Below are 21,866 nucleotides of genomic sequence, written 5' to 3'. Positions count from 1 at the left end.
GCCGGCATACAAAGAATACGACATTTGATTAAAGAGAGCTCCCTATCATACAAAAGTTGCTACCGCATGCTTTTCAAATTTCCAAGAGATGTTCACACCCTGTCAGTCATTTATATACACGTCCTAAATTTCCTCCGCCTGTCCAAAACCAGATGAGAGAGAGAGAGAGGACATTGTATACCTCTACACATTAAGCCTATTAATTTCTCACACAAAAGTTTCTGTACTAAACCCTTATCAAAGTAACAAGAGAAGTCTGTCGTCTTCCCTCCCTGCCAGTGATTATATACACGTCCAAAATTTCCACCGCCCGGCCAAAACATCAACCCATATACAGAGAGAGAGAGAGAGAGAGAGCCAGAGAGTGAGAGTGAATCAGCTCCCTACTACTCCGCCGTGTCGTACTCCACGTTGATCTCTTCATACTTGACAGCGACGAGGAATCTCATGGCAGCCTGGAGAAAACGAAGAACACAGTAATTAGTTGGGGCACCGCAACCTTATTCTCTTTGTTCTCTAATAACAGACGAACCATTTTGGTATCGTAGACGGCGTATTCGTTGTACTCGAGGGGGCTATTCTTGTGTTGTGATGGAACAATCTTGCCACAAGGTACCCTTATATCGTCATTCCATATGATGTGCTCTACTGCGTCCGTCTTCTTCCTGCCCAGGCCCTTCACCCCCATCTTCTTCTCCTCCAAGGTCTTAGTTTCCTGCGATGAATGTCATGGTTTGATCGTCATCTTTAGTCGGCGGATAACAGAATAATATAAGGAATAAATTGAGAGTGTATATCGCCTAAGATTACAGTTACCATGTCAAGAGTTATTTGGGCAAAAAAATCATTCTAATAATGAGCCTATGAACAGAAAACAATTCACCAGAATTTGAGAAAATCATTATGATTATCATCGTGGCTTAATTCAATATAAAATTTCCCGTCTTGATCATTCTGTCGAGAGTGATAAATATTTGAAAAAGTTGTGGGAGAAAAAATAATGGTAAAAAACAATCTATCAAAGTAGAAAAAAATGAAAAAGAGAAGGAAGAATAATAAAAATAAAAAGAGAAAAATTAGGGATACAAAATAGATCAAAAGTAGAAAAAAATCGAAGGCAGCAAACGAAATAAAATTGAATAAAATTCACATGTATATGAGTGTAATGTACAGATAAATAAAATAGTAAAAATGAAATGGTAAAAACTGAAAATAATAAAACATAATAAAGTAAAAATTAAAAACAATGGAGTAAAAATGAAAATAATATTATAGTAAAATAAGCATAAATAAAATAAAATAAAAAATAACATTTCGAGAAAAACAAAAAATCTAAAAAAAATACAATTAAAAGGAACAAATTACGAAACCTTCGGGGCGGTTGACATCTCCGTAGTTTCGTCCCCAAGGGAGACGACGGCAAGCACGAGAAATCCTTCTGGTCTGTCCACCGCGGTGAATCCGTACCTCGCCGCCTCCGCTGCGGCGTCGGAGCACACAATCGCCCTTCCAAACTGATACCAAACGCGACGAGTCATCTCTCTCTCTAGCTCGATCTATGTATCTCTCTAGAATTCCCTTGGAGAAATGAGTGAGCATACCATGTAGCCAGGAACGGGAAGAGGGCATATCGCCGGACAGAAGCCCTTGTGAACGTGTCTGAGTAGGTTCGAGCTTCTGGTTCCTGCACGAAAGGAACTCTTTCTCGTCAGAGTATGACGAACAAGAAACCCAACATCTACATTTTTGGGTCTTGCATGAATTTCCTTAACGGCCAACAATAATGCGTATTATTGAAGATTTTAATCTTCCATCTTGTACCAATTATAATTTATTAGCCCTCGATCATTGTTTACCTAAACTCTATCGATGAACTTCGACGAAAAAAATCAAGTTTGTACACTTACCACACCACAGGAGCATCTTGTTCGGAAGCTTCTTCATTTCGTCTTTGGAGGGCATAGCTCTGGAGTCCACCGCGAAGATGTTCTCAACAGAAACTCCGTATTTCTGCGGGCAAAATAAAGCCAAATTTAGACATCGAAGCTATGATTAACAGAGAATAGAGCGTTTGAAGGAACATACGACGTTGCCGAGGGACACGGGTTCGTAGGTTTTGACCAAGTAATTCAATATCATCTTGTAGTCAGGAGAATCCTTGTCGAGAGGGGAAATATTGCAGCCGAGTTTCTTGTAGCAGTGGGATAACGGGTCCCCGAGGGTCGATCCGGTCATGTCTCCGATGACGCGGGAAGCCGTCGAGATGTCCCTTACCATCTCCAGCGCCGCCGCAGCCTTTATTTCCATAAATCAGTTTAACATGTTCAAAACCGAAACAATCAATTATGTAGAGCGCGAGAGAGGAGGAAGAGACTAAACAAAGAGGACGGGATTTGAAGCGAGAGATAGCTCACATAGTCTGCAAGTTCCTGGTAGTTCCTGATGGTGAACGGCCGAGTAGAAGGCATGAGAGTGAACCACTTGTTGCTGAAGTCCAGCCACACCATCTTGGCCTCTTCTTCTGCTTTCGGCATCTTCTTGCTAGCTTCGATGAAATTCAACAGAATCTCCTCGCACCGCTTCAGATGTAGCTCCGTCACTATTCCCACTGGGAATTCCGGCGCGTCCAACCCTGCCTCCACGAGCGCGTACCTAAACAATAACAAAAATGCCGAGAATAAAGTAAACGATGTAAATTAAACTTCTAATGGATATACATTAAACGATACCTGATGTAAGAGAACCTATCAACTCTTAATGTACCCGAACTTAAGGGATGAAAATTATTTATTTTTATGGATTAAAAATCTCATAGCCTAAACCCCCTATTACCTTTCAGGACATCTTATTATCTAACTATTAATCTCTTTTCTATATAACTCTCCATCTGTCTTATATAAAACAATATCCTATCTCTCCTTTCTGTACCGAAAAATTTAGAAGAAATATATGAACTAATATGTATTTTTCCTTTGATAGTGAGGATTGCAAAATCAGAGAGGCCTGTGGTCACCTGTATATCTCCTGGCTGCACAAAACCTTCATCAAATTCGCGGCCAATGGCGGAAGCTTACAGTGAGCAGCGGCGGAGCCAAGTTGGCGGAGCCCCAGACCGCCGTAGCGAACGTCAATGCCGTCATCCTGCGCATCCAACAAATCATCCGTGAACTTTACCGTCTTTGGAATTGCAAGTAAAAGAAGAAACAGAAATCACCATGTCGATGGGATAGAATTTGAGGCTCTTCTTCACAAACTTCTTCTCTCTCTCCCACGGCTCAAACTCGTTCCCCGTCGCTTCTTCAAAGAGTTGTGCGAACTCCTTCAAAGCAGACGCCACATCGTCCTTCTCCTCAACTCGTTCTTCCGTTCTGGTCTCATCTCCGACGCGTCCTTTCTTGTAATACAGGCAGAGGCGGTCGCCGGGTAACGCCACCAGCTGCATGATAACGGACCTGCTCGAGGAAGTTTGAGATTAGCGATGGAAATATTTGAAAGAGTCCACCGTTTACCGTACTCGTTCATTCTCCGGCCTTGGTCGCAGAGAGAAAACGCGCAGTTGAAGAGGAGGCCATCTCTCTCTAGTATGTGCCCGCCCTGCTCTCGTAGCTTCGAGTCTTTGTGGACTCCTCTCTTCCCGTACATTTTAAGCTGCCCAACGTCAACAAGAAGACAGGTCAGAGAGTGAGCGAAATAAAGACAGAAAGAGACGCACATATAGTTATAGAGAGAAGAAGAAGAAGGGTAAGAGAGAGCGCGCAACAAGGGAGAGACAGATAGACGTCGACGAGAAGACTGTTTACAGACAGAGAGAGACAGGGAGAGAAAGAGAGAGGACGACAAGAAGACGGTTTAGCTAGAGTCAGAGAAAGAGAGAGAGACACAAACACAGAGCGGAACGGGTTAGAGATAGAAAGACAAGGCGCGAGACACACTAACAGAGAGAAGATCGAGGTAGAAAGAGAGAAAGGGAGGGAGAGAGAGAGGGAGGGAGGGAGAGAGAGAGGGCGGGAGGGAGAGGGGGGGGGGGAGGGAGGGAGAGGGAGGGGGGGAGGGAGGGAGAGAGAGGGAGGGGGGGAGGGAGGGTGGGGGGGAGGGAGGGAGAGAGAGGGAGGGAGCGAGAGGGGGAGGGAGCGAGAGAGGGAGAGAGAGGGAGGGAGAGAGAGAGAGAGAGAGAGAGAGAGAGGGAGAGGGAGAGGGAGACAGGGAGAGAGAGAGGGAGAGGGAGAGAGAGAGAGAGGGAGAGGGAGAGAGAGAGGGAGGGAGAGAGGGAGAGAGAGGGTAGGAGAGAGAGAGGGAGGGAGAGAGAGAAGCTTCACCTCAGAGGAGATAGACTCTAGAGCCTCCTCGCTGGGCTCCATCTTGTCCAATGGGGTACCCTTTCCTCCGGGGGTGATATCCGAGACGATGTCGTAGGCGTCCAGAGCCTGAGCTTCCTGCTTCTCAATGCTGTCGCTGAGCCAAGCTTCCCTCACGACAGGGATATTCCTCTCCCTGAGAAAAAGTTTCGTCAACCTCTCTAAACGAAACGGCAAAACGTTTTACAGAATTGCAGTGTTCCTTAAGCTTACATCGCTTCAACGAGCTTGCTGGAGCCTCCCCTCTCCCGCTCGGCTGGGGAGACGACGAGGCACTTAACCCCTGCAACGGCGCGGAGAGAAAGATCTGATGACTTTCAACTTCCTTAGGGACAATATATTAACTATCGTTTAATCCAAGACAATGTGATTGAATCATGTGAATTTTGGAATAAGACATTCCTTGTGGGGTTTTGATTAATGTGTAGGGGTTTGTATATCCTAACTAGAATGATGGGATAGCGAAAATTAAACAGGATTATGTTTTGTCTGTTGCCTATAATACTTGGATTAGTCTTTTGGTGACATGTGAGGCTCAAAAGATAACCCTTAACTTTTTAATTGATTTGGCTATGCTTTCTATCACCTGTCAATCAACTGATTCATCCTTAATAGTGCAACGCAAGAAAATCCATAAGTTTTCATCAAGATTGGAAAAAAGGTTAATAGAGAAAATGATACCAGGGATAGAGTTGGAGACCTTCCCACCGTGCCTCTCTATCTCTTCTCTCCACACATGCTATTGACAAAGCAAAAACACAAATTGAGAAAGTCATTTGGAAAGACGAGGACGTAGACTTAGGGTTTAACCCTAATACTAACATGGGTTCGCGAGAGCCGCCCAGAGAGAGAAACCACCATGCCCGTGAAGGGCTTGTCAAGGGGAGTCAATTCCCTCTCAGGGTACTGGCCAGGATCTCGCTTCTTGACCCACTGCAGAAACGTCAACAAAGGGTCAGCGAAAAAATCAACTAACGAACAGAAAGTCAACATGTCTCACTTCAACAATCATCTCGCTGCCGATACCAGCGGGGATTTTCACTGCCTCTGCCTTTCTCGGAGACTCTCTGGTGGCGTAGGTGCAAGTCGTCCACTCGCTGAAAGCGCCGTGGCAAGCGTAGTGGCTTCCTTCGAACTTGAGGTGGTGTCCACAGACAGGACATTTCTTCAGAGGACCGTAGAAGAGCATATCTTCACTGCATTCACGACATCGCCATGCACAAATCAGGAAAGAAAACGAATATGATAAATATTTGGTTCAGATGTGATAGCTAGAGATGAGAGAGACGTAGAAATTGAGACGTGAGGGAAAGAGAAGTAGGCGGAGCTAGGGAGGACTGTATATGAAGATTGAGATATAGATATAGCCGAGAGTGGGGCTTGGTGTAGAGATGGTGATAGAGATAAAGATAGAGTAGAGAGGAACGTTCTCGAGAAACTGTCAGAGGTAGCGCCGAGAGGCGAGGTCTAGTTGTAGAGAGAGACATGGAGGTGAAGTTCGGAGAAGACCGTAAATAAAGATAGATTTGAGAGGTGAGTGTTAGGCAGAAAGATAAGAGGGGAGGTTTCTAGAGATTAAGTGAGAGATAGAGCTGAGTGGTGAGGTATAGATATAGAGATAGATATAGAAGTGGAGTTAGGGGAGGACTGTATATGTAGACAGAGATAAGTATAGTTTTGAGAGTTGAGGGCTAGGTCTAGAGACAGGAATAGAGTGGAGAGGAGAGTTCTTGCGAACGCATCAGAGATATAGCAGAGAGGTGATGACTAGACATTGATATAGACGTAGACGTAGAGATGAACTGACTGAGTTGAAAGTATGGGCTAGAGATAGGGATAGAGCCCGAGATACAAATTAAAGAGGTGAGGGAAAGAGTTGAGAGCTGATGGCGTGCCATCTGAAAACGATGTCCTCGGCAGAGCCTGATGCCTCTTGGTCGTTGACTTCGAGTAGCTTTCGCATGTCCTCGACAGAAATCTTTCCGGAGAGCGATTTACAGAAATCTGAGAATTCCTTAGTCTCTACATCGGTGGGCTTCGCTTTCTTGTTCTTCCCCGTTTCATGTACTTTGGCCTCAGCCTTGTGCTTCCTGGTCGTCATTTTTCCCTCTTCCTCGCCCATTCCATGGGCGTGAGACCTCGTCTCGTGGACTTTCATCTTTCTTCTAACACTTTCTTCTACTTTCGACGAGGAGAAAGATGAGAGTTATGTACAGAAAGTCTTCTTATTCTTGCAAAATCCTAGTTTTCTAGACAGGTGTTTGCCTCAGAACTCCACGCCTGTCAATACCCATTACACGCGTTGCTTCTTTTTTTGCCACGCGCCGCTAGTTTTGTGTCCGGGTAATCTTTGGGCCTTCGTGGGCCTCGCGGGAATTTCGCATAAGGCTCGTGAACGGATGAAGATCCTTCATTGGGGTCTGGTGATTTACTGTAGAATCTACATAGGCAACGTCCCATGTACGTCCGTCGTTCGTCTTGAAGGAGAGTATGTAAGCCAAGAAAATGCAGAAACCAAGAAATGGTCAAAGATATCGAATTTGTGAACAGGGGAATCTTTCAGGGTCCGAAGTTTTCGGCTTTGAATGTGGACGCGGTTAGTCTTTTGAAAACGTTAGCCGTAGTAGAGAAGAAATCTATCCACTTGCACTCTAGCAAAGATTCCCTCTCTCTCTCTAAGTCCCGACAAAGGATGGTGGGAGAAGCCCTCACCCAGGCAATCCTCTCCCGCGGCCAAACCTTACAGGATCCTCCAAACTGGATGATGACAGAGCCCCATGGGGCGTTACATCTCGTTGCTTGACTAGTTTCCCCTGTGCAAACCTCTCTCTCTCTTCTCTCTCTCTCTCTCTCTCTCTCTCTCTCTCTCTCTCTCTCTCTTCTTCTCTCTCATTCCCTCTCTTTCTTTCTCTCTCTCTCTTCTTCTCTCTCATTCCCTCTCTTTTTTTTCTCTCTCCCTCCTTTCCTCTCTCTCTTTCTATCTCTCTCTACTTCCTTTCCTCTCTCTCTCTCGATCTCTCCCTCCTTTCCTCTCTCTCCTATCTCTCTGTCTCTCCTTTCCTCTCTCGCTTTCTCATTCGCTCTCTCCCACTCACCCTCTACCTCTCTCTTGCTTTCTCTCAATCGCGCGCTCTCTCAATCGTTTTCTCTCTCTCTCCCTCCACCTCTCTTTTGATTTCCCTCTATCCCTGCAACTCTTTTTTGTTTGCTCTCTCACAGTCTCTTTCTCTCTCTCTCCCTTTACCTCTTTTTTGCTTTCTCTCACAGGCCCTGTACCTCGCTCTTGCTTTCTCTCTCTCCTTTAGTTAAGATGAGTAGCACCGCCATTTCTTTTGAAAGTGATTGGAGGAAGAAGAAAATATTAAGTGAGCGGTGAGCAGCAACTGCGGTTTTCCTCGCGTCTTCCTCAAGCTTTTGTGACTACGGGCTGCGAGGCGTAACAAAGATACGTTGATGCCTCAAAGTTTGACCTGTCAAGTCCCGCCAAACGCAGTTATTCGAAAATCAGAAGGGAACGCGTCCCCAGCAGTTTCCTTTCCCTGTCACCAATGTTCGAACTTTCCACAACTTTTCTGCGCCATTTCTTTCTCTCTTTCTGTATGTATATTATATAAAAGTGAGAGAGAGAGAGAATGCACGAGTATATAAAACTTATACGCTTGTCAAAGACAAATCTCACGACAAAGCTTCTCCAGACTTGATAGAAAACTGGTAAAAATATATATAATTTATTATATGAGGGTCGAAGGTTGTCCCATGAGTTCACACCTCAGAAGTCATTTATGCATACGTCTGATATGAAAGGAAGGGTGCACCTTAATGCATGCTCTCGAGAATCATCCTCTCTATCTACCAACCTATCTAGTACCTATAAATCTATCTTTCTAACAATAAAATTTGTGTGTTCCTTGTTAGTATTAAGTATCACACAACTTTTGACATGCGGAGGATTGGTAGTACTACAACGTGCAGTACATTTTTCCCCGAAATTTCGTCAATGGGAGTCTACACAGTGAAGTTCCGTAGAGGTTACCCATAGTGAACTGCTGTAGGCTTCGCTCGCTTAAACGCAAGTTTTTCACTCCCGATACCAACTCTCGCAAGCGTAGTGGCATCTATCTATCTGTCTATCTATCCATCTCTTATCTATCTATCTATTAATCATATCTTCTCTTTAGAGTTCATTTTGCCCACAACTTTTACATGGAAGTTGTATTAATACATTGTGTGATCTATCTTTTTTCTCCCAATAATTTCAGCCCAGGGGTATCGATTTTGGATCCCTCTGTATCTATATCTCTCTCTATCCATCAATTTTTTTATCTATCTATCTCTCCTTCTCTCCCTCCCCCTTTCTCCCTCTCTCCCTCACTTCCTTTGACTCTATTTATTTATCTATATCTATAAATAATATATATGAGGGTGGAAGATAGTCCGAAGAATTCAGACATAAGAAGAGATTTATTCATACATCTAATGTGAACGTAAAGCGTACACCTTAAATCGGGCTCTCAAGAAGATAATCCATACGCGAAGACAGTTTCACGAGAGCCCGTCGATTTTTAGCAAGGTAATCCCCCTTGACTGGTCACATAGCTCCGGGACAAGGCTTAACCAGGGGACTTAGCGAGATCCCCACAGCACACCGCACTATTTTCTATATCCGGCTTGAAAACGGTGGCATGAGCCATCGCCGCCGCCCCCAAATGATCTAATGTGATCTTTAAGGGACCTCTTGTGCTTGAAATCTGAGCCACAGGCGCAAACCCACAGTCTTCCGCAGTTCTTCTCGTGGGTCCTCCAGTCTCCTCTTACGGCGAAGCTCTTCGCGCAACGCCTGCAAGAGAAGGGCTTCGATCCGTGCTTCCTCTTGTAGTGAGTCTGCAGCGTTCGGAAGTCTTTTAATGGCTTCGCTCTTGGGTAGTTAATATTGTTCTTGCACCCTGGCGCACAGCAGTAGCAAGGAAGCTTCAGCATAGTAGCTGGCTGAGCCCCTCTCAGTGACTCTGGGCCCTTTCTGTACTCAGGCCCGTGCCCCCACATGTGCATCTTGATAAATAAGTAAAAGTCAAAATCGCACCACAGCTACTCTATAGGGGTTGAAGGCGAAAAATCGATCAAATCCGAAGTCTATATTTTACATACGATTTACATTATATCCTAATTTTCTTAATTGAATCAGAAGTTTCTCTATCATTTCTCCAGTCTACACTTTCGGATGATCAAGAGATGACTTGCGGAGGCAGTCGGAAATTTCACGAATAGGTTAAATATTACGCATTCAACTTTCGTTAATAGTTACATAATGGACATCTGCAGCGTGGAAGAAGGCAGTTGAGAACATTGATTGAAGGAGTAGAAATTTTCGACAGTGGGTGGAATCAAGAGGAAAGGAGGGGAGAGGACATAATCCTGACCTGCATGTTGTTATATCTGTTGAAGGTCTTGTGACAGACAGAGCAAGCGAAAAGAACAGGACCCATCAGAATCTGGGCGGGCGTGGGAATCCAGAATCGTTTCTCAGGAAGCAGAGAAAGCTGTCCCTCTGGTTTTTCTTCTTCGATTTCTGCCTCGTCGCAGACTAAGGACTTAGCCTCTCCGTCGGAATCCTCGCACAGACCAGGCAACGCCACGTTCAGGTCTACCTCGCCGAGTCCCTTCCGACTCGTTGATGGCTCTTCCGTCATTGCCGCCATGGATGGCATGAGCAAGCTCTCATTTACAGAATGGGTTTGCGGCGAAGTTGCAAAACAGAAGAAGGGGGAGGAGGAGGAGAAAGAGGGGGAGAAGAGCGATGGCTTGAGCCACTCTATGAAAGGAGGATAACGAGGAGAAGGTCTTACGGCCTCGGCCATTTTAAATCCACTTTGACTGGAGCCTCGTCTTCTTCACCTATCGAGGGAAATGGAGGCGACGAAGCGTCTAATTTATAATAGATCGCCCGAGCATCAAGTTAGCGAGAGCGAAAGCGAGCGGGCAAGATAGATAAAGAGAGAGAGAGAGAAAGAGAGATCGACAGAGAGATAGACAGAGAGAGAGAGAAAGAGAGATCGACAGAGAGATAGACAGAGAGAGAGAGAGAAAGAGAGATCGACAGAGAGATAGACAGAGAGAGAGAGAGAGAAAGGAGATCGACAGAGACAGACACTGAGAGAGAGAAAGAGAGATAGACAGAGAGAGAAAGAGAGATATACAGAGAGAGAAAGAGATAGACAGAGAGAGAAAGAGGCGTCAATGCTTTATTTGTCGTGCAGTGAGATCATCCGCATGGAGAAGAGGAGCACCGTGTTTCCCGCATAGACCATCACATCCACAGATTAGCCTACCTCGGTCTGAACAGTCGAGCTTCTCTTGACACAGGAACCCGCTGTTTGCATATCTTTCTCTCTCTTCCCCTCTCTCTCTCTCGCTCTCTCTCTCGCTCTCTCTCTCGCTCTCTCTCTCTCTCTCTCTTTTTAAACTCCCTCCCTCTTTCTCTCTCTCTATCTATCCCTCTTTCTGGTCGTACTGTATACGGAAGACGAGTTGTATGAACGGGAAGGATTACAACAGATTTGTCTGATGCAGAAGCCTCTTCAAGAATACGATGCAAGTTGCAGGCCAGTCCACGTCTGCCAAAGACCCGGATGTAGTATCTTCAACGCACGGATTTGCATCGACCCATCAAAGTCTCAGCGGCACCATATGACAGCTCGTAAAAAACCCACAATAACATAAACCCTGAAATTTTACGGTATTCCCGCACGAATGTACGTGATTTCTTGCAAGCAATACCATAAATTTATTGATAACACTGGGTCATTGAGTGCGTGTCCTTTCAATTGATACGACGTTAAACAATAAACCTTCTAATCTGCTACGCGCCGTAGCATCTAGCCGAGGGGAAACGCGGAATTCTTGGTTTAAGAACTGTTCCAGCTCTATCGTGAACAGAAAGCCGCCTATTAGGGTTTTCCTAGGTGGTATAGCGGGACGGAAAGATGACTGCTTTGCTCTTAATAGAGGAGAAACAGGTGTGAAAGATGGACGAATATTCATGAATGTTTAGGCTTTGACTGGGAAGAAAATAAGGACGATGTTTGGGTGCGACAGTGACAACCAACGACCAAGCGTATAAAAAAAATAAATAAAATAACCACGAAGCGTGTGATCTCTGGTCTTAATTTCTAGGCAAGACCTGGACCAGAGGATCTCTCGGGACTGCGGTAGGATTGGATCGCCATAACGCTCAAGCCGTGTGCACATGAATGCACTACTGTAAGTTGATGTCTGCTGATGTTTAGTGTCTTGTCTCTTTGTCAGGTCCAATGGTCAATGCGATCAGTGCGCGTACGTGAAGGATGAAGAGAAAATGGGAAATACAATTCTGAAGAACATCTTGCATATAAAATGACCATACCCCCCAACTTATTATTGCTTACTGAAATACGGTGACATTAATTAAGGCCCCGTCAAGCTGGAACAGATTCCTATTATAAGTTCCAAGCTTGTTACGTCAGAAATGAGCTCAAGAACCAATTTAAGCCTTTGAGAGCACGACTGCCATCTGATTTGTCAGTCAACAATTCTAATATTGTATATTGAATCTCCTTAAGACTGACCTCAATAATGTAAACTTTGACTTTGTGCAGCGGAAAGGTATATTCACCAGACAAATGACTTACCTCGATAACTTTGCATCATCTTCTTCATTGTGAACTGAAATTTATCTTAAACTCGCAAAGGGGAAGACTGTTCGTGGCATCGGGAGCACGCAAACGAGAAAACGATTATATTCACGGGGTACCAAAGAACACCCACCCCTTTAAAGGAAGTTTTTGCTTTGTCCAATGAAGAATTAAGACCTTTGAATTAAAAGATTACGATTATGTCCCAAGTCCAGAGTCTTCCTCTCGACAACCCCCCTCCGTCGAAGTGTAGAATCCATAATGAACGAAGAGAATCCATCCAAAAACTGGAGGTAACAAATTATTTCTAGGAAGTACTTGCGGATTAAATGAAGGTTAAGACCATTGCTACTACTCGATAATATGGTCGTTACGTGAACAGTTGTCAAGACAGCTTCAGCCCCCATAATTCTAGGTACATGACTGTCCAAAATCAAAGCATTTGCTTTTTCACACAGAGTGGCCTATTTTCCTTTTTACATTTTGTTCACTATATCCTCAAAAGTTTCATGTTTAGCTAGAACTTACAAAATTCAAATGGTTTTTTATCATTCTAATGCTTTGCATTTTCAGTCCTAAAACTTCGAATCTTGGTATTCAATTTCTGAGAAATCATTTAATAAATAATGTAACCAAGTCATAGACCTCGTTTATTTTTATAAGAAATACCCTCTAAAATCTTGTGCAGTCGTATTCTAAAAATAGTAACACCAACGAAATTTTTTAGAAAAATCATACACAGCCGTGACGATTAAAAATTCACTTTATTAATCAACAATTTCAATAAATGTCAAATTAAATATCAGACAAGATCGACCTTGTTTGAAATTAAAGAGAGCGAATATGGTCATGAAGCAATACCTATAACTATTGGAATTTTCTTCCCCTAGGATCCCCATCTATCCAAAATTGGCAACTGTCAGCAGCTCACACCTAATTAATGGTCAATACAGACCAATCCCAATAATTCCATCAACAAAAATTTCAAATGAGTAATTATATATTTTTAAAATAATAATCAAATTTCACAGTAACAATTATTTTAAATCATGTGTCAGTTAGAAATGGTGTCATTTTTTTAAAATGAAGAAATATTTTTCAAAATGTAGAAAACTTTTAATTATTTTATTAAAAGTAACAATGACATTTGATTGGTCAAATCAAGTCTGATTAGATTTCTAATAGATTTAATCTTGATTAGATATGATATTCTGGGAAGCTCAGATCTCCAAGATTAAATGGGGATGATCTCTATTGAATTACTTTCTAAATACAAGGGTGGATCCTTAGAGATCATAATGGAAAAGAATTGGGAAGAGGGAGGTCAAGAGATGAAAGAATACAAGGAGAATATAGGCCCTCACTTCATCCAAGTTGATCCTTAAAAGACGATTGAGAATCAAAATTGTAATGAGATAAGGAGAGTACTTAATACGGGCTTTTTAAACAGTAACGGTTGGCGAAGAATGTACAGATTTAGAGAAAGTCAAGGAGTAGGTAATCCATCTAATTTCTAGAGTATTTTTATGTCTGATAATATAATTTGGTCATTAGCTAACTTCCTTCTTGAATCATGACAAGGACAAGTACATTTAGCCCTTGGCAAGGTGATTTAGGAGAACACAAATCAATATCAATGAAGAAAGAAATAGAAAATAAAATAAAATACCATGATAAATTTGATCCAAGGCCAGCTTTCCTCTGAGTGCAGACTGTGGTTGAACCTCTAAGAATAAAAAAGAGAGACAATTAGAAGTTTTTACCAAGGGTAGAGGAGTGAGACAATTCAAAATTTCCCCCCAGGTTTTCCTCAATTTTATTAATTATTAGGACATTGCTCGTTGATCAATCCATATAGATGAAAGATGATACAATAAAGAATATTCAGATATCATGGTTTGAGCTCAATCTGATGGTAGGATCTTCAGGTATCAATCTAATGGTAGGATCTTCAAATATCATGGTTAGAAGTTGGAACAATCTAAGGTGTTCAATTATTTTGGCATTTTCTTTCACAAAAAATTAGCAGAAAAACCATTCTACTTTTGCAAAATTTTATTTTGATGCCGAAAACAAGTATTTTGATGTTGGCATTAAAAATATTTGAATATATGCCCACCACTTCTCTCCTATTTCACCTGAAAATTGTGGGAAAGCCCTCTTTTCTTCCAAAAACATGTTAAAATATCAAAGATTTTATTGAAATTAGAGATTTATGCCTATGAAATTTTTATGATTACATGATCTCCACTCAATATTTTTAAGAAAACCTATAAAAATCAGTAAAAAGCATAAAATTCAGGAGAATATACTAAAGACAAATTTATCTCTTTTTTACTATAATGGCATGCAATAAAAATCATTTTAGGGCAAATAAAAATGAAATATATATGAAAGTAGCACTCTAAATTGCATGTTATCACTTCTTATTCATCTTCTATATGAAACTATATCTATCGGTTCATGTCTTTATATATCTCATTCCCTCATGTTCATTTGATATATCCTTATTTTCCTACCTATTCTTCGTATTATTGTCCATATAATCCTTTTTAAATAATTATTATCACCTTCTCATCACCTCGTATTCATCACAACACATTCTCCTATTTAACATGTCTTCTCTCATCCATCTTGAATCATCATTCAAATAGTATTGAAACCTTAATATATGTTCCCTGTGGAGACAACCCATGCTTAAAAATAGTCAAATCATTTTACAAGTTAATGTTTAAAATTTTTATTGATTAATGACAACTCCAATGCAGATGAATCTTTACCCTATTTTTGAGTTCATCGCATCTAGTTGGCAGAATTCTTCCACCAAAAGAGGAAACCTGTCAATGGAGAATTTCATTGAAAGAGGATTATGATTTGAAATCTTAAGAAAATCTGAAGATTATGTGCCACACTAACAATCTGAGACAAGGAGAGAGAAAAATGAGGGCCCAGATAGCTACAAGTTGAATGGTGATATCTTTTGGTCTAGAACAAGTACAAGCCAAAATTTTGAGGGTAGCTTTGTATTTCTCCCTTTTATCCCTCGATCTAGTGGATCTATAAACAGAGACACGTATCCTTATAAAAAATCCACCCTTGGCTTTTTTTCCTAATTCGAACTAGTACAGTGTTTTGCTCATTCAAAATTTACATATGTTCGTTCTCTAGTTCTAAATGCAAAGGATTGAAGGATCACTGGCAAATTTGTGTGGCATTGATAAAATCAAAGAGACAGTGATTTTATCAATTCTACACGAGTATACTTTACATTAAATGCATTGATAATTATTTATTTTATTTATACAAACATACTTAACATATTTATGATAAAAATATAGAAGAAATAAATTACCTATTGATTTCTGATTTATTTAATTCATTTGTTAAAATGACTAACCCACTTTATTCTCTTGAATCAAGAGGAAAAATCTAATTATTTACTTGGAGTTGATATTAAATAGAGGATGTTAATGGTATATTTGGAGAAAACGAAGCCATGATCTGGATCATAAAAGTAGGCCCAATGTTGAATGAAGAGAATTGCTCAATATAAACCTCTTAAGATACCCTGTAAAATGGATGCATAATTTATGGAAATGACTCCATAAATTCAAATTAGAGGATACAATTGATAAAAGATAGACTTCAAGATATGACAGCCTCCTAATTGCCTTGATTTATATTCAAAAGCCAAAAACATAAGGTCTCCTCTATCTGAACTTCTCTTTCATATTTTTGCATTGGGTCCTAACTCATTATCCAAAGAATTAGTGCATTAGTTTTCTTTGTTCCGCTCTTTTGTAAAGGTGTCAGAATGAGCAAGCTGTGATGGAGATCCATTGATTTGAAGTAGAAGAAACAATACCATATTGGACCAACCTGTATGAAAAAATGTTTGTGTCAAATTTTTTAATTCTTCACCTATTTCTTGATTATTTATTTCTAGATTATCATCCTGTAACACAACCTAAATAGAAACTTTTAAAATGCATCAAAACATACTAAAACATTTTTCATGCATTAAAATTTATCACAAACTTTTTACACCATTTACACGGCCAAATTCATCTACTTTATGTACATCGTGACACCCGATATCCACCCACTTTGTGCACAGGCTCCAAAAACTGCCCCTACCAAAATGTCGATTAGGTTAAAAGATTTGTTTCTAATCCAAATATTTCCCAACAATTCTCCAAAAATCCATAAAACTCTTATTAATCTAGAAGGGCTTATTTAAATTAAAATAAATACTTAATTAATTTCCTTAATTAGTTTTAGTAGTTTGTTTTTATATTCAATTACATTCAAATAAAAATCATCAAAAGACAAAGGATATAAAAATATTTCTAAAACTCTAAAAGTAATAACTAAAAATGAGGCATGTGTCAATGCAATATCGAATGACATTTTTAGCGGGGTTTAAGATAGAAAATATTTCATAGATCTAATGATTTTGTGCCATGCTGGCGTTCCTAGATGAGGAGAAAGAAAAAATGAAGGGCCTAGATGGCTTCAAACTCAAATGATGATGTCTGAAAATTTTGGAGTTTTAGTCAGAATTTGAAGGATAGCTTCTACTGAACATATATGTGGCTGTCAAGCCAATGACACATTCCATAATTTATTAATATTCATTAATTTAATATGCTCATTTTATTGTGGTTATAATGAGTTCCATGGATACATGATCTGACAAAGTGAATTGTGATGAGATCATTAAGTGGAGATCACTAGTCCTTAAGAGTGTATTTTAAATATTCTTATTTGAATGATACTCAAGAAGGATATCATCATAGTTGTGTAAGTAGTACTTAGATCTGCACCACTAAATACCTCTTGTGGATGGATGGTTGTGTTCCTGTTCATCAAATTCTAAAATTCTTAGCTTGGGTAGGGTTTAACATTTGACCATACCCTAAATCATGGAGTGAATAGATATTAATCTATATAAGAGGGGTGTCTTAGAGGGAGATGATGAGATGAAGTCTTTGGCCAATGAAGTGGAATATCACATAAGAGTTCTCTAATGATTTCTGAATTCATCAGTACTAACTTATATGGTTGATTAGGTTTTAACAATTAACCATACCCTAAGCCAAGAAGTATCAGGCAGATGATGAACAATATGTATTCATAAACACATGGCATAAAGGTTCTATGAGTGAGTACAATCATTTGAATGTTCTAAAGCATGAGGTGTACCTTGGCACCCAATGGATTGGAAGCTAAATCAATTGTTCTAAGATTACTTAATATAAATGATGATATAAACAATCATATTATACGTAAAATATTACTTAGGACCAATCTATATTAATCCATATGATGATATAAACAATCATGCAATATGTAAAATATTATTCAGAATCAATGCATACTAATCTGTATGATGATATAACAATCGTGCTATTTGTAAAATCTTCGTCAGAATCAATGTATACTAATCTGTATGATGATATAACAATCATGCTATTTGTAAAATCTTCATTAAAATCAATGTATATTCATCTATATGATATATTTATATTAACAATTGAATACCAGTATATCTTCCTCAAGATAAATATTTTATTTTATCAAGGGAAATTTTATACTCCCAAAATGTCTTGTTCAATTATAGTGCTTTCTTCTGTTCTATCTATATTATACAAATTAATCTAGATGATGAAAATATGTGTTACATGATTATCACTCTCAAAATTAATCTATATGGTGATATAAATTAATCATGTTAAAGTATAAAATATTTCTTAAGATAAATCTTATAACTGATGAGGGGAAATTTGATTCTCTAAATATTAATATATTATTCAGTTCAGTCCAATTTTAACATCTAATATGTCTCTTACTTTTTATCGATATATCAATATAAATTAATATCAGAGTTTAATATATATAAATTAATTTCTTGTTCAATTTTAATATATTATTCAGTTCAGTCCAATTGTAACATCTAATATGACTCTTACTTTTTTCGATATATCAATATATATATATATATATAAATATGAGAGTTTAATATATCTAAATTTAATTTCTCATAAATTACTATTTCCATCATTCAAGTTCTTTCACTCCTAAAATATCATTTGTATGAGTACCAGGTAAATAGAAATTATATAGATACCTTAAACCACTAACCAGGAAATATGATGTTATAAATTATGATAAGATCAGTACTACCTCTTCATTACCTTATTGGGGCATTATTTTTATGAATTTGATTTTATTATTTTTCTCTGGAAGGTATTGATGGCGTCTCCTGAATGTCATCACCTGAAAAATATAATTATAATTTTAATCAAGTATTACTATAAATGCATGTGTTTAAAGTTTTATGTTCATTTTATTCACTTCCTAAGTGTCTTCTGATTCTGAAATTTGTCCAAGTTATTTTTAAGAGAACTAAATTATGTAGGGATGCTAAGAAAACATGAGCCAAACCTTTGAAAATATGAACAAAAATAAACTAAAAATAAACCTAATCAAGCTTGAATTTAAGGATCCATCAATATTTGGCATTGCGTATGGATTGAAAACTAAAATATTGGACTCAAAGTTCCATAAAACCGAAAAAAATTGATGTGCTATTTATTTTTGATCGATTGAAAATGAAACCCTTTGATCTTATTTATAAATTTGAATGAATGTAGAAATGTATATGGACCTTATTTTAGGTTGGAGAGATAAAGCACAATGAAGATAACTTTTGGGAAGAAAGAATAAACAATTTGCCGAGAATCCTCATCCATTTAGGTTTTCAGCCAATGGTGGGCTTACAGAATACCTTGATGAATAATGATCGTGGACTTTGTGTTTTTGGTGAGGCATAAGAAAAGAATAAATTCATTAAATTGAATCATATTCAATTGACACATTAAATTATTGAAGATCATACCAATAAACCTCTAAGTACAAGAAGGCTTAGCATTCTGCATAGAGAGATCAGAATGACCCATGTTAGATATTTGTGATGACTGCTTACCAGCAGTCTTATTCTTATGTTTCTATTTGGATCCATTGAGTATGAGACATCACATATCATGTTCCTGATCCCTGTGATGGATCCTATAAAACTCAGACATCGAGGAAATCTGCTTGTTCTTGACACAAGTTTTTTATTTATTTTTGGTTTTAAAACTTATCTGTACCAAATTATTTGGTCGTATGTTTAATGATATTGCTTCTGCTGTTGTCAAGTGAGGATTTTATATGCTTTTTAATGTAATCTCCCAGATCCCTGTCTCAAACATTCCCACTATCGTATTGGATCTTTCCCTATTTTACTCTCTCCAAGAAGTACTTGTCTTATACACATAGGGTGCTCACGTTGAGGGGGAGAGTTTTTAAAGAAGAGCTAGAATGTAAGGGGAGATATCTTCATTTTTTTATTTAAAAAAATGAGGAGAAATTTAGACATTAGTGACATTTTGAAATTCATCAAAAAAAGGGAGGTTCAAGATTAAAACATATATCTTCCACATGTGTGATTAAAGAAGTTACAAGGATGAAAACATATATCTGAATGTTGGGATTAACTAAATATACATTAAGTGAAACCTATTAGGCTTTGGGGTCGACTAGACAAACAGTTTAGGGCTGAACAATATGAGAATTTGAGTTAGACTCAGTAAACTATGTAAAATATGATTTACGTAATGAGATAGACGATAGGGTAGGCTCATTTATTTTTAGACGGCTTAGGCTATTCCATGACTCTATTTGGGGATATCCAGCCCCAGGGGATGATGATCCCTAATCTATATCACATAGAGAAATGAATATTCTTAGAAGACTATCACCACACATATTGAATTTAAAGAAGAAAGTAAATATAGTTATAGAACACTTTAGAGAATGATACCACCATAGAGATTTAATAAATTAAAGAACATAATTCTATACTGTAATTTAATCAAGACAAAAAACTGATTATTTAAATTAAAGTATTGCGTCATAGAATTAATAAAATTTCAAGAAAATTCACATATATGAAGATGACAAGGATGAATATCACAGAATGGATTAGCAACGTGCCTGCTGCTGTGCCTTGAGTGGAGAATACTGACTATGGTGATTGGTAAGCTTGTAGGCACCTAGGGCAAGTATGTGGTATGCAGAATTGGTAGAGCTGGACTATCACTTGGACGGCCCCTTAAGTTATCTTTATGTTATCTATTTATCATTAAAGCCAATAAAACATGGCATGAAGTGTTCAAGATATCAGTCAGATTTCAATCATGAATACTCCTCATCACAACATACACACTAGTCGTTTAAATAACATGTAGATCACCCCTCCTGGTTAGGTTTCATGCTTTAAATGAGCTATAAACTTTTTTTAAAGTTGAGAGTTTATAATAATAATGTAATACTTTATGTAGGGGTCTTCGGTCTGGTTCAACTCTCAAACCAAAATCAGACCAAAAGTTTGGTCCGCCAAAGAAAGGCGAACCGACAGTCTCGGTTTGACATGATCTGATCGAACTTTGGTTATACCGTGATGTCTCCTATATATATGGGCATTCAAATGAGGAAGCAGACGAGCATTTTAGTGGAGGGCTGAAGCAAATTCAAAAGGGTATTTTCATGTTCATGATGATATGAATCAATGTTACCTAGTTACTATTTGTTCACCACCAGCCTACCAATATACTTGCTCACCAACAAAATGAGAGATACTCCCCCCCCTTCAATATTTTCCATAAAATAGAGGCTACTGATTAAATATATATATATTATATAATCAGAAGGTCGGTTATACTAAGTATGAATCTTGTCAAAGTAGGGTTTTTATTCTCTCTCTCTCTCGCCATTCTCGAGGCCTCGTTCTCTTCGTCGTCGTCGTCTCTCTCTCTCTCTCTCTCTCTCCGATTCAGATTCTCACTCACTCTCTCTAAATCGATCTCTCCATCTCCGATTCTCTTCCTCTGAAGTTCTATACCTGATTCACTCTCTATATCATCGTCATCGTCACTAACACACTTTGTTTCTCTATATTTCTGTCCCAATCGCTGACTCGCTGTCTTTGTTTGTTCACCGCTGTCGAAAGTGCATGTGGTGCTGGAAGACCAACTGTATTTTTTGAATTTTTCGGCGATAGACAACGGGTAAGCCATTTCTGCGTTCAATTCATAGTGAGTTGTTGTATTTACAGACCTTTGGAAGTAATGACGTGTTCTTCTTGTTTGAGTTTGGGTTTTTGATCTGATTTTGGGTTTGGATCCTCGTAGATGCTGGGTTTTGTTTCTTCCATCATCATCTTATCCCCTGGAAATGTTCATCTGTTGATCGGAAAAATAAGAATTTTGTATAAATTTGTTTTATTTGTTCTAAAGGAATTCACGAATAAGTTGTGGATCATTATCTTACTCCCTGGATCAGTCAGGGATATCACTAAATTTTACGTTTTCTGATGGCGATTATGATGGTTTTGCAATATAAAATCCAAACATTTATCTTCGTGGTGCATATATCTTTTTTGGCTTCTCCTACTAATTGCTTTTGATAAATCGTTCGATAATCAATTATCCTGACGTGTTTAGCATATAGTGTGGGGAGAAATTTCCTTTTTTTTAACTGTTGCTGGTGTCGCTTTTGAGGAGATTGGAATAGGTTCCATTTTTTCTTATCTGATCTATCGAGGTGTCTTAATTTTGGTCATGTTTTTTACCTTGATTTTCCAGTGGGCAAGATTTGTGAAGAGAAGGATATTAGGGTCAGTGAATAGAAGAAAGGAGGATTGAGGAGCTCTATTTGGCTAAGATGGGTGGAAAGCTGATGGAGAACCCTGTGATTTCAGATCCTTTTCATCAGGAGAACACGGGCTCTAAGAAAAGGA

The 21,866-nt window shown here is 39.0% G+C and overlaps 3 protein-coding genes across 3 annotated transcripts in view; 1 reads left to right on the top strand and 2 right to left on the bottom strand.

The window, feature by feature from the left end:
* Positions 1–203: 203 nt before the first annotated feature.
* LOC144706108 (poly ADP-ribose polymerase 3) lies at positions 204–6,571 on the bottom strand. Its single transcript, XM_078579009.1, has 16 exons — positions 6,251–6,571; positions 5,356–5,551; positions 5,178–5,288; positions 5,037–5,094; positions 4,569–4,638; positions 4,317–4,491; positions 3,515–3,648; positions 3,215–3,452; positions 3,014–3,141; positions 2,415–2,652; positions 2,086–2,295; positions 1,908–2,010; positions 1,602–1,684; positions 1,371–1,514; positions 533–715; positions 204–455 (listed from the first exon to the last, which is right to left on the bottom strand). Exons 1-16 carry the CDS (start codon positions 6,511–6,513, stop codon positions 387–389), a joined length of 2,403 nt encoding a protein of 800 aa, XP_078435135.1. The 5' UTR covers positions 6,514–6,571; the 3' UTR covers positions 204–386.
* Positions 6,572–8,797: 2,226 nt separating this feature from the next.
* LOC144705823 (zinc finger protein WIP2-like) lies at positions 8,798–10,738 on the bottom strand. Its single transcript, XM_078578650.1, has 2 exons — positions 9,773–10,738; positions 8,798–9,404 (listed from the first exon to the last, which is right to left on the bottom strand). Exons 1-2 carry the CDS (start codon positions 10,208–10,210, stop codon positions 9,006–9,008), a joined length of 837 nt encoding a protein of 278 aa, XP_078434776.1. The 5' UTR covers positions 10,211–10,738; the 3' UTR covers positions 8,798–9,005.
* A 10,063-nt stretch (positions 10,739–20,801) lies between these two features.
* The window catches only part of PRORP2 (proteinaceous RNase P 2), a 3,679-nt gene continuing 2,614 nt past the window's right edge, over positions 20,802–21,866 (top strand). The window contains exons 1-2 of the mRNA XM_078578415.1: positions 20,802–21,135; positions 21,712–21,866. The exon at positions 21,712–21,866 is cut by the window's right edge and continues 917 nt beyond it. Of these exons, the coding sequence (XP_078434541.1) occupies positions 21,791–21,866 (76 nt within the window). The 5' untranslated portion in view covers positions 20,802–21,135; positions 21,712–21,790. The remainder of the gene's footprint in view (positions 21,136–21,711) is intronic.

This window comes from Wolffia australiana, chromosome 7 (assembly GCF_029677425.1).
Source record: "Wolffia australiana isolate 7733 chromosome 7, ASM2967742v1".
NCBI classification, from domain to species: Eukaryota; Viridiplantae; Streptophyta; class Magnoliopsida; order Alismatales; family Araceae; genus Wolffia; species Wolffia australiana.
This window is presented reverse-complemented; position numbering and strand designations above follow the sequence as displayed.

Excerpts from the sequence above, each read along its gene's own strand:
- LOC144706108 (XM_078579009.1), bottom strand. The coding sequence starts at position 6,513 with ATGAAAGTCCACGAGACGAGGTCTCACGCCCATGGAATGGGCGAGGAA. Across the intron at positions 3,649-4,316 it reads TAGAGTCTATCTCCTCTGAG|CTTAAAATGTACGGGAAGAG; the intron begins GTGAAGCTTCTC and ends GACGTTGGGCAG. Across the intron at positions 3,453-3,514 it reads CAAGGCCGGAGAATGAACGA|GTCCGTTATCATGCAGCTGG; the intron begins GTACGGTAAACG and ends TTCCTCGAGCAG.
- LOC144705823 (XM_078578650.1), bottom strand. The coding sequence starts at position 10,210 with ATGGCCGAGGCCGTAAGACCTTCTCCTCGTTATCCTCCTTTCATAGAG. Across the intron at positions 9,405-9,772 it reads ACAGATATAACAACATGCAG|ATGCACATGTGGGGGCACGG; the intron begins GTCAGGATTATG and ends TTATTTATCAAG.